Source organism: Sphaeramia orbicularis, chromosome 19, assembly GCF_902148855.1.
Source record: "Sphaeramia orbicularis chromosome 19, fSphaOr1.1, whole genome shotgun sequence".
NCBI lineage: Eukaryota > Metazoa > Chordata > Actinopteri > Kurtiformes > Apogonidae > Sphaeramia > Sphaeramia orbicularis.
In genome coordinates, this window is record NC_043975.1 from 493,968 (window position 1) to 507,212 (window position 13,245).

Genomic DNA, 13,245 nt, shown 5'->3' on the forward strand with positions numbered 1-13,245 from the left:
CAGCCTCCAAACGTAACATTAGTTTAACCCTTTCATGCATGAATTATGAGAACCTTAGTCAATTTTTTTTTCCTGAACATTTGTATTCCTCTGTAGGCATGAAAAAAAAAACAATACCATTTAATTTTTTCTTGAACTTATTTTTCGTGGAGTTACAAAAATATCCACTCAGCTGGACACCATGCACTTAACCCTGTAAAGCCTGAACCATTAAATCATTGACAGAAGATTCAAATTCTTTGAAACTGGAGCCTTTATTGTTCCTTTGGAACAACCCCCCCCCCCCCCAAAAAAAAAAAGTTTCCATGCATGAGTTTCAATTTTGTATCATATTTAATACACTGGGTCTCAGTGCTCAAATATTATTACTTTTGAACAAACAAAAACATAATCGAACACAAACATGTCTAATAAATGGTTAATTCCTTTTCTAAATGGTTCCGGTTCTTCTTCATTAATGTCAGTCTGGTAGTGTCACTAAAGGCCTCTGCTGAATGAACTCCTCCCCCTGGTGGATTATCTGTGTATTGCATGGATCTAATTGTATACATCAGGTTTAAAAAAAACAAAACAAAAAATCACTGATCATGCAGAGGGCTTCAAAACTCATGTATCAAATATAATACATTTGGTGTTATAGGGTTAATTTTAGAAGCAAAGAAACATGTATTTACTGATAAACTGTGAAAACTATGAAATAAAAGCATTTTTAAAGCAGCTAATCTGATGTTTTCTCACATTTTAACATACTCTAATACTAGTTATTACTCACTTCATGGAGATAATATGCAAAAAACAAACAAACAAAAAAACTTTTTGTTGAAAAAAACAAGAACTTAATTATAGTCTAATTATAATTAACCATTTTTACACTCAATTATCTTACTGCAGATCAGGTTTATGTAGAACAGTAAAGTTACAGTACTGGTCTGAATGTCGGTGTATGTGATAATGCATGAGCATGTACTGTGTCAGCTGATCTGGAACTAAAACAACAAAATTCATGAATGTACAAGAGAACACCTTTGAAGTGCTGTCCACTGGAGTAGCACTGTGCATAAAGGGTTCATTCCACACAGCCCAGTTTTCTGGTGCTTTCCACTGGTGGTGTCATGGCTCCTCCTGGCCGGCAGGGTGCGCACAGCGGCACTGCGCAGCTTCAGGCTCAATGTTGAACCGGAAGTGAAACGTCTGCGCTGGTTTCTCAGTTTGTTGTGGTCCGGTCAATGTCGGATGGATTTCCCGGTAAACGGAGGCCGTTGACGTTTTAATCCGTGAAGCGGGACGGGCGGACGGGCCTCGGCTCATGGTGTAGCCCGGTGCGGACGCCGGGGGTTTGAACCGGGGGAAGCCGCTCCTGTTCCGGCGGGATGAGCTCCGCGGTGCCGCTGCACACCCAGCTGGCCACCGTCATGGAGTCACTGGTCCACGCAGCGGTGGCCGAGCTCCGGAAGCTGGTGGAGGACAGCTGGGCCCTGCGGCTCTGCATGGACGAGGAGACCCGGACCGGGACCGGGGACGGAGCTGAGGCCGGAGAGGAGCTGCCGAAGCCGGCCACGGTGAAGACCGAGAGCCGGGCGAGGATGGTAGGAGCACGGACACCCAGGAGGACCCAGAGTACTAGTACTACTACTGGTACTAGTACTACTACTAATACTAGTGTTAGTACTGCTACTACTACTGCTACCAGTACTACTACTGGTACTACTTCTACTGGTACTAGTACTAGTATTACTACTGGTACTACTTCTACTGGTACTAGTACTAGTATTACTACTGGTACTACTTCTACTGGTACTAGTACTAGTATTACTACTGGTACTACTACTACTGGTACTAGTACTAGTACTACTACTGGTACTAGTACTACTACTGGTACTAGTACTACTACTAATACTAATACTAGTGTTAGTACTGCTACTACTACTGCTACCAGTACTACTACTGGTACTACTACTACTGGTACTAGTACTACTACTGCTACTAGTACTACTACTAATACTAGCATTAGTACTGGTACTAGTACTACTACTACTACTAGTACTACTACTGGTTCTAGTACTGCTATTGCTACTAGTACTACTACTTCTACTAGTACAACTACTGCTACCAGTACTACTACTGGTACTAGTACTAGTACTACTACTGCTACTAGTACTACTACCAGTTGTAGTAGTAGTATTAGTAATAGTACTAGTACCACTACTAATACTAGTACTAGTAGTTGTACTAGTATTAGTGGTAGTACTAGTATTATTACTAGTACTACAACTAGTATTAGTACTAGTACCAGTAGTAGTACTAGTAGTTGTGCTAGTATTAGTAGTAGTACTACTACTAGAGCCACAAAGTACTCTGATAGTGTAAAAACCCTCCAGTCAAACATTATCAGAGTTAAAAATACTAAACCCACAGTATAAAATACTGTCTTTACTGTATTTTTGACTCATTATGTTGATAATATTTGTCTGTCAGAAATGCGGTGTGTGTATTAATTATTCTAAGTATTAGTTAATACTGTACCTTCTGTGGAAATTCTACTACTAGGGCTGTGTGTCGGCAAGAATCTGGCAGTATGATACAAATCACAATACTAGGATCACGACATGATATATCATGATTTTGTTAAAAAGGCAATTTTTTTGATTTCTTTTCTTTTCTTTTTTTAAATGATTATTTCCTTGTAGAACTGAATTCCAGCAGAAATCTGCACAAATCCTAAACACATTTGTATTTGATCCCAACAGGATCTAATGTTCTATCAGCAAATGTTCCAACTGGGTTCAAACTGAAATTCTGTTTTCCAGACATTCCAGTTTCAGATCCTGTTCAAATGTTCAGATTCTATTAGTTCACAACTAACATCAGAACAGGATTTGAGTTCAATCCAAACAAAGGAACCAACATTAGTTAATAAAAGAGTGTGAAATAATAAGAAATAAAATAGAAACAAAGAAACAAAAATGAACCTCTACAATATCTGCATTTGAATAAATACCTAAAAATATCAATTCAGTACTTTTTAATATCGATACAATATTGTGGAATGAAATATCGCGATATATTGCAGAGCTCATATTTTCTTCCAGCCCTAACTATCATCAGGTCTGTGTCAGACCCACAGGGTACAGAAGGTACACAGAGGAAGAATCAGAATCAGCTTTATTGGCCAATTATTGTGAACACATACGAGGAGTTTGGCTTCAGTTTTTCCATCGCTCATGACACACAGTTCTGACATGAACCCAGAACAACATGTGGACCCAGAAACAATCCAGACAAACAGTCCACTGGAGACAGACACAACAACGGGTGGAGATTTACACTGGAATATGTACAGAGTGCAACTGGGAGTTTTTATACAGTGAGTGGATGTGTGGATCTGCTCTATTAAAAATATATGTTTATGTGTATTAGGGATGGAACCAGATGAAAATGTCAGATCACGGTTATTGTGACCAAAATTATCACGGTTCTCATTATTATCGTGGTATTGTTGAAATTGTGCTCGAAATGTTCAAAAAGTACTGATACACACACTGAAAGAATTTAACCAAGTTGTATTTTGAAAAAAAAAAAAATAATAATAATAATAATAATCCCAGTGTCCCTTCTGTGTCAGAAACATTCCAATATTAACCCTTAGTGGTCTGAGTCTATTCTGTCTGTTTTTCAGTCCTTTTCATTTGGCCTTTATATACTATAGAAACAAATGTTTACTATACACATGTTTGGATCTGTTTTTTCAGCACAACTTCATCTAGATCATCTGTCTGTTATTTTTTCATTTTAATATAATATATAATATATATAATATATAATATAAAATCTGATTTGAAAAATGTATATAATTTATTGCATAAATAACACACAGATGTTTAATGAACCTTTTCACAGACTTTAAAAGTGAATATTGGTTCCAAATACAGGGTGACACAAAAAAACGGGAACTTTTTAACAATCCAATAAAACCAAGAGTGATGGAAGAAAAATATTTTATTCATAGTAATTAAAACCTTAAAAAATGCCATTTAAGAAACAATGATGGAATTTTCCTTTTTTAAAAATTACTTCCTGTAGATGGCGTCCTCCTGTACGAATGCATTCTTGAAATCTGCTGTTGAGATTCCTCATTGACCGCTGCATAAATCTCAGCTGGGATACTGGGAATTTCATCCTGAATTCTCTGTTTGAACTCATCCACAGTTCTTGTACAGTACACTTTACTCTGAGATAGCCCCACAAGGAAAAAATCACAAACGGACAAATCTGGCGATCTAGGGGGCCAGGAGTACGAGCACTTCTTGGTCGTCCTGTTGGTTTCTTCTTTAGGGCAGATCCAGTCTCTTCAAAGTTATTAATCCAACATTTTATCGCGTGTTTTGATGGAACAGCACCATGACGTCCTAAGTTGTAAAAACGTCAGAACTCCCTCTGCGCAGCTGTCAAACTATCAGCGTTTTTATAAAACATTTTTATGGCTAACACACGCTGTTGGCCGTTCCACTGATCCATGGTTACTAAGATGGGGGGGTGTTTACTTGCTCAAGGGCACTGTCTCGCAGTGCTGCCACTTGCTCATGTCTGCCAATACACACTTCAAAAAGTCCCATTTTTTTGGGTCACCCTGTATTAGGTATAGAAAATTAAAATTGTAATAAATTCAAACTCTACTCAAATATTTGACATAAAAGCAGATCTTTCCATAGGGTTTTTTCCCCTAAAAGTGCGATAATCAAACACAGTTATCATGAGAATTAGAATTTAAACGCTAATACTAACCGTCTGTGATTTTACCGCCGTTTATCGTTATACCGGTAATCATTACATCCCAAATGTATATATTATTTACAGTGGGATTTACTTTGTAATATGTACAGAAAATGTAAATTGAAGTATTTATATAGAGAGTGGAAATGTACAGGAATACAGTCTGTAAAGATATATGTTTATGTATATTATTGTTGTGCAAATAGAGTTTTTTTACATAGTGCAAATTAGTCAGTTTTATACAGAGTGCAAAATATAAGTTTGTGAGTTGGTGAATTGGAGTCGGGGGGGTATTTACACTGGATGGGTCATAAAGTGTGAAGTGTTCATATCCTATAAATAAAAAAAATACTGTAAAAGTACCAGATTTAGAACCACAGTGTGTAAATAAAGTGTACTGAACTCAAAGTACAAAAGTATTCTCATCCAAATCAGTTTAAAACTCATTCTTAATCCATTCGTGTGTCTGATCTGATTCTACTGTTTTTAACTAAATGCTGCTGACAGTCTGGGACCTGAGTACAATATTTCGTTTCTGTGTATTTTTATATGCTGAAATGACAAATAAACTTGAATGGGAATCTGTTTCATGTGAATAAATAAGTTTAGGGTCAAAGACGTGGTTTTATTTCTATTTATGATCATGTCAGAAAAGTGAACTGAACTTTAAAATTTACTGTTTGATTAAAAAAATCTGGATAAAGTCATGTGACAGTGTTTGATATTGATGCCATCGAAGGTGAATCAGTTCCAGTCGATGTCAGTCTGTGGGCGTGTGTTTGACCTTTGACCTTTGACCTGTCAGGTGGTGTTCGCCTCCATCATGGAGACTCTGGGGAACGAGGCTCTGGGGAAGATCCTGAACATCGTGGACGAGGTGCGAGAGCTGCAGGACGTGGAGGCGGGAAAAGGCGCGAAGAAAAACCAGACCAGCGTCCTCAACGTCCTCAGCAGTGCACGAGTCGGTAGGTCCCACCCACTATTGCTGTGCACCAATCAGGAGCCGGGCAGCCGCTGATGTCACGTCTAACCCGGTTTGTGACGTGTCATTTCAGAGGTGGAGCATTCGTACGGAGTCCCGCCGCAGAACCCCGACACCGACACGCCCGCTAAGGTAACAGGCCGTGACATCACACACTCACATGTTTACGATGTGGTGCGTTCACTGACCTCACTGTGATGTCACCGCAGTCGGCCAAATCAGAGGAGGAGGCTGTGGACGCGCCGTTTGTGATGGCGGTGACGGTGAAAGACGAACGTGGAAATATCGACCTGGGCGCCATTTCAGAGAGTAAGACCTGATCAATACCTGCATCTGATCATGAACTGATCTGAACCTGATCATGGATCAGTATCAGAACTTGAACGTCACTCACTTGTTTCTTTCATCAACAACATTCGATGCTAAATTTTACTCTGACTTGACTTTTTGTGAGTTTGTCAGATTCAAATCTTCGCTCTCAGCAAATTGTAAAACGTATCTGAACGGTTTCCCACAGTTTTCATGGACAGTGAACTCACCGTTATCTGTTCCTGTCTTTCCTGCAGCTCTGACTCACATACAAAGCTTTGACCTGTGCTTCCTCCTCTTTTCTCTCACTGGCGAGGTTATTATCGTTAACAAAAACTAGCAAAATGACCAAAACTAGAATTGTAAAAAAATTTTCATTAACTGAAATAAATAAAAACTAAAATTCAAAGAAAAGCCATAACTAACTGAAACTGTATTGTGTGTTTACTAAACTAACTAAAACAGATACAAATTCTGGATCCAATTCCCTTGGTTTTGGTCTTTGTCAATGTCAGATTGATGTTCAATGGATTTCTTTGTCTCTCTCAGTTTTCTGTGCTGTCTCCATACGACACTTTTTGCTCCGTCACTTGTGTTCACTTGTGGTTTCCAGTCGTCTTCTGGTCCCCACTCTACCTGGAAACATGGAGACTAAAGCAGCAGAGTCCTGTCTGGGGTTTATTCTGTCAGTCTGTCCCAGGGCAGCTGTGACTACAAATGTAGTTTACCACCACCAAAGTGTGAATGTGAGAGCGAATGAATAATGGGTTAATAATGTAAAGCGCTTTGGGTGTCTAGAAAGGCGCTATATAAATCCAATCCATTATTATTATTATTATTATTATTATTATTATTATTATTTGAATACAACGACAGAGAAGAAGAGAAAAGAGACGACTAAACTAAAACTAAACTACAACTAAGCATTTAGAAAAAAATTAAAACTAATAAAAACTATCAAACCTGCTCTAAAAATAAATTAAAAGAAACTGAATTAGAGAAATTTTTTTTTTTTAAAAAGTTCAAACGAAATCAAACTAAACTAGAATGACAAATCCAGAACCATTGGAACCTTGCTCACTGGTTAATAGATCCTGAGCTGTTGTGAAGGTGTCGTCTTCGTTAACAGTTTCTTCAAACCTCTTCTCTGAATCTACGGGTCAAATTCATTTTTAATCGTTTCTGTATCTTCATTGGGACAATGTCTATTAAGTTTTTTCACAGTTTGGAGAAATGTTGATTTTTGCATTTTTGAGGAATATTTGAAATATTCTCAATGTTCCTTTCGTTCTAATGGTCCACATGTTGATGGTTTAAATCACAGGTGTCAAACATGTGGCCCGGGGACCAAAACCGGGGCGCCCAAGGGTCCAGTCTGGCCCCTGGGATCATATTAACAATCATTTTAGTTCAGGTTCCACATTCAGACCAATTCGGTGTCATAATAACCTAGAAATACTCACAACTTTAAAATTTCCTCTTTGTAAATGTAAATATATATTTACACGAAAACAAAGTATATTTTTGCAAAAAATCTGAATAACCTGAACAAATATGAACAACCTGAAATGTCTTTAGAGAAGTGCAATTTTAATAATATTCCACCTGTTACTAAATGTTGTGTGTGTTTGTAGATCCACTGTGATCTGTAAGTTCTAATGTACATGTGGAAATGATCAACTGAAGCAGAACAGAGTTAAAATTTAAAAAAAAAATCAGTTTGTTTATGTTATTCACACTAGTCGCTTTTCTATTGAACATCTGAGCAAAACTTGACCAATATTTACTAAATGTTGAAAAAACACAAGTGCGTAATGGCGGTTTTTCCATTAAATCACAAATGCAATGATTTGTTTATTTATTATTGTGAGATGACACCAGAAGTCATTCCATAAACCTGGAGACGAACGTAAATATGGTGTTGATTTACACATATACTCATTATTATTCTATATTTCCCCTCTATCTGCTACTAAATTAAAAAATAATTCAGTTTCCTGGTGTGTCCACACATACACGTTTCTTGTTCTCTTGTTGTAACATCCGTCAACATCCGTTTTTTTAATTCACCTGACTCTAGTTGTGAATAAAGGTCTTTCCATTGCAGTTTTGTGTGATATACCATTTGCGCTACAACCGAAAAACCACCTCTTGTCATTCCAAAAACTTTTAATTGGAAAATGAGACTTTTGGCAAACTTGTCGTTTTTCCATTAGGTCAATTTTTATGCGCAAGTTTTATTTATTCAATTTGAGAGTCAATGGAAAAGAGACTAGTGTTTGAAAGGATAGTTTGAAGATGTAGACGTTTTCATATTATTCTGTTGTTATTTGACTGGTTCGGCCCATTTCAGATCAGATTTCGCTGAATGTGGAACTGAACGAACATGAGTCTGACAGCCCTGCTTTAGATCACGTAAATGGTTCCAGATCTCAGTCTAGTTCCTGTTGATCCCTGATAGAAGTCATCCATGGATTTGAATGTTTTTCTTCCAGGAGCCAGAATCGAAGCCTCTCAGTCTTCGACCCCTGACCCCGACACCCCCCTGGTCATCTCCGACCCGCCGGAGTTCGTCCTTCAGAGCGTCACGTGGAAGTACTTCAAGTGTACGACCTGCGGGAAGTCCTTCACGTCTCAGAGTAACCTTCGCGCTCATCACCGCGTCCACACGGGCGAGAAGCCGTTCAGCTGCAGCGTCTGCGGCCGCGACTTCCGCCAGCGCCAGAGCCTGCAGGGTCACATGAGGACGCACACCGGCGAGCGCCCGTACGCCTGCGCCGAGTGCGGGAAGAGCTTCTCCAAACAGGACCAGCTGAAGACGCACGCCGTCGTCCACACCGGGGAGAAACCGTACGGCTGCGAGGTCTGCGGCCGCCGCTTCAACGTCCTGCAGAACCTGCACCGCCACCGCCACACCCACACCGGCAGGAAGATCTACATCTGCGGCGTCTGCGGGAAGGGCTTCACCAGGTCCATCACACTCAAAAACCACGAGCTCATCCACAGCGGACTGAAGCCGTTCAAGTGTGAGCAGTGTCCGGAGGTAAAAGCACACAAATGGGGACGTGGACAAAAGTCTGTGGACGCCTTGAATTCAGGGGTTTCTTTTCTAACACTGGTCTGGGATCCAAAACTGTAAGGACTAATGTCAGAATAGAGTTTTTAGGGCTGGAAGAAAATATCAGTTCTGCAATATATCGCAATATTTCATTTCACAACACTGTATCGATATTAAAAAGTACTGTATGGATATTTTTAGGTATTTATTCAAATGCAGATATTGTGGAGGTTTATTTTTGTTTTTTTGTTTCTTTTTTTTTTATTCTTATTTCACACTCTTTTATTCAATAATATTCGTTCCTTTGTTTGGATTGAACTCAAATCCTGTTCTGATGTTGGTTGTGAACTCATAGAATCTGAACATTTGAACAGGATCTGAAACTGGAATGTCTGGAAAACAGAATTTCAGTTTTAACACAGTTTGAACATTTGGTGACAGAACATTAGATCCTGTTGGGATCAAATACAAATGTGTTTAGGATTTGGGCAGATTTCTGCTGGAATTCAATTCTTCCAAGAAATAATCATTTAAAAAAAAAGAAACAAAATTGCCTTTTTAACAGTATCATGATAAATCGTATCGTCATCCTAGTATTGTGATTTGTATCGTATCGCCAGATTCTTGCCGATACACAGCCCTAATAGTTTTATATATAGTTTAGGGATGGAACCATATGAAAATTTCCTACCACGGTTATTGTGACCAAAATTATCACGGTTATCATTGTTATCGTGATATTGTTGAAATTGTGCTCAAAATCTTCAAAAAGTACTAATACACACACTGAAAGAATTTAACCAAGTTGTATTGTGAAAAATAAATTAAATAATAGCCACAATGTACCTTCTGCTGCAGAAACATTCCAATATTAACATGTAAACAATCAAACATACACATGTGCGTTAAAGATGGAACCGTATGGACACTGTCTGACCATTTTCCAAATCAAGTTTGAGCTGTTTGAGTTTTTTTTCATAGATAGGTCCTGGAATGCTGCTGCTTCTCCAGGAAATGAGCCGTACCATTAGTTTTCAAAGTGCGGGAATCAAACACGGTTATCCTGATAATTAGAATTTAAACGGTAATACTAACCATCGGGAATTTTACCACAGTTTATGGTTACACTGGTAATCATTACATCCCTAATATAGTTATATATAGTTTTAAATTATTATTGTTGTCATTATTATATTGTTAGTAGTAGTGTTGTTGTTTTTGTTATTATTGATATTATTAATGTTTGCCTGTTTTGTGTTGCGTTGTGTTGTGTTGCAGGTATTCCGTCACGCCGTCAACCTGCGGAACCACCAGCGCATCCACAGCGGCGCTCGGCCGTTCGCCTGCGACGTCTGCGGGAAAACCTTCCGCCAGTCGGGGAACCTGAAGATCCACCGGCGGATCCACACGGGCGAGCGTCCGTTCAGCTGCGAGCAGTGCGGGAAGGCCTTCAGCCAACAGGGCAGCCTCATCTCTCACCGCCGCACGCACTCGGCCGAGCGACCGTTCGCCTGCACGCTCTGCGACAAGACCTTCAACAACAGCAACAGCCTGAAGCTGCACCTGCGCATCCACACGGGGGAGAAACCCTACCACTGCGACGTCTGCGGGAAGACGTTCAGCCAGGGCAGCCACCTGCGCACGCACAAGAGGCACGTGCACGCCGGCGGCAAACAGTTCATCTGCGACAAATGCGGAAAGAGATACTCGGACCAACGCAACCTGAAACTGCACAAGTGCTTCTATGCCTGAGAGTTTCAGCCAATGAGAGGACACATGAATGTTCAGGTTTTTTTTATCGAAATAGTCCAAAGGGCTGACAGAACACAGACCTGTTTAACCAATCAGAGCTGGATGTGGGCGGAGTCTTTCCCCTCCCACCCTGTATTTGAAGTCAGGCAGTATTTATATTTGACTTTGAGTTCATTCAAAGTGTGTACTAATACACAGAGTATGTACTAATACACAAAGTGTGTACTAATACACAGAGTAATATGTGTTCCAGTGTGAAGAAGGTTTGTCATAAACGTAGCATCAGGGCTTTAAATCTGTCAAATAACACCTGAAATATTTGATTTATAAATGTAATTCAGAAAAAAAGCTGCATTTAAATTTACAATAACTGAAATTAAGACTATCCGATACTTCATTGAGCTCAACATTTTCCCAGTCACAAATTAATCAAACATGACATTCAACCACTAAAACTCATTTTTCTGTTCAGGAATTTAAGTAAATAATAATAAGTTGACATTTATTCAAGAAATGATAATGTGATTTATTATTTTGTCTTGTTCATTTTTTTTTGGTGAAACAGTAAATTTGAAAATTCATGGGTAGCACTAATACTTACTTTTAATCATTAAAAATATCATTTCTGTTTAAGGGTTTCTACCCACTGGTGTATTAACTGTTACAGAAACATACAATAGATTTGACTAATTACCAGTGATGTTAATTTAAGGCGGCGGTGGTTTAAACTTTATACTGGGCGGCGGATTAAAACATTTGTTGTGAGCGAAATAATTTGACAAAAGATACAAGAAATGTTTGTTTTATAGGTTTAATCCAGTAACACGACCAAAGAACCTCTGATGTTTTAAAAATAACATGAACTAACCATCAACTTGTCTGAGGGATTATTGTGTTGGAATTTTTATAGAAAAGACAGAATTAGTAGGAAAGCTGTACACACACACACACACACACACACACACACACACATATGCTGTATTTGACATGTTATAACTGGAACACAGAATCTGTTTATGACGGCACATTAGAAGTGATTTAGGGGGGAAAAAATAAATAAATAAATATGTATGTATATATATATATATATATATATATATATATATATATATATATATATATATATATATATGTGTATATATATATGTGTATATATGTGTATATATATATGTGTATATATGTGTATATATATATGTGTATATATATATATGTGTATATATATATGTGTATATATATATATGTGTATATATATGTGTATATATATATGTGTATGTGTATATATATATATGAATTGAATATTATAGTATTATAATGATAATAATAGGGGAACTTTGAGAATTTAAGAGATTAGTGATAAAGAATGAGATGTGTGAGAAAAAACTTGACACCTAATGTTGCAGTTCTGAAATCAGAAACGTCACCTGAAAGAAGGGATTATACTGAAAAAAAACCAAACTGAATGTCTGAGGTTTAAGTCATACATGTATGAGGATAAAAACTCAAATGTATTAATATATAACAAAGCCACATATCAGCAAGAAAACCCTCCTATTTCATCTCTTACCTGAACATGTCTTGGGTTTGTTTCTGTTCTACCTCAGGTAACTTTTCTCATACGTTTATGACTCAAATCCCAAACAGCTCCAGAGGTTTTTCTCAGTTAATTTGTGTATTTTTGTGCATTTTTTTTAACTTAAATTGATCATAATCCACTTGTATTCTTTTTATTTGTTGATTTGAGGATTGTGGCAGTTTCAGCTCTAAATACCCATGAGCCTTTGCAGCTCAAAGTTTGACCAGTAATGAAGAGCAATGCATTCTGGGAGTTGTAGGTTATCCCTAAAGAATCAGGGACCTGGACATTGATGGATTATGTTTAAAAAAAAAAAAAAAAAAAAAAATCCACTGGTCACATGACTTTGTGGCCCCGCCCACAGAGGCTGCCTATTGGTTAAACTGGAAAAAATAAAGAGTGTTATTATGAGGTTCCGTTAGTGTGTAAATAAACACAGTGTTGGTTTTTGTACATTTATAGATGATATTTTGATGTTTGTTAATAAATCATAAATAATTTTTTTATTTTTTTTGATTGAACCTGTGAAAATTATAAACTCTCAACGAGGATAATAATACAGTAATACAAATGAACATAAAGTACAAAAATCATGGGGATATGTAGGCATGAGCAAAAACACATTCAAATCCAACACAGTGCAAATAATCAGGCATTTTAAATGAACGTTTGGGAGCACAGATGCAGCAGAGAAGACTTTTTAAATGAAAATAATAGATAACAAGCAATGTTCTGGCTTATTTTCGTGGCAGTTTTTTTTCTGTTTTTGTTAGGGACGAGACAAACATTTTAAATTTGTTT

The 13,245-nt window shown here is 37.9% G+C and overlaps 1 protein-coding gene across 2 annotated transcripts; it reads left to right on the forward strand.

The window, feature by feature from the left end:
• Positions 1–1,190: 1,190 nt before the first annotated feature.
• Positions 1,191–11,914, forward strand: LOC115410637 (zinc finger protein OZF). Of its 2 annotated transcripts, none has more exons than XM_030122360.1 (6): positions 1,191–1,661; positions 5,576–5,735; positions 5,826–5,884; positions 5,962–6,061; positions 8,557–9,104; positions 10,398–11,914. In XM_030122360.1, the coding sequence occupies exons 1-6, from the start codon at positions 1,371–1,373 to the stop codon at positions 10,869–10,871; spliced, it is 1,632 nt and encodes a 543-aa protein (XP_029978220.1). In that variant the 5' UTR covers positions 1,191–1,370; the 3' UTR covers positions 10,872–11,914. The 2 variants fall into 2 exon arrangements, with proteins under 2 accessions (XP_029978220.1, XP_029978221.1); XM_030122361.1 differs by having other exon boundaries at positions 1,191–1,586.
• Positions 11,915–13,245: the final 1,331 nt, after the last annotated feature.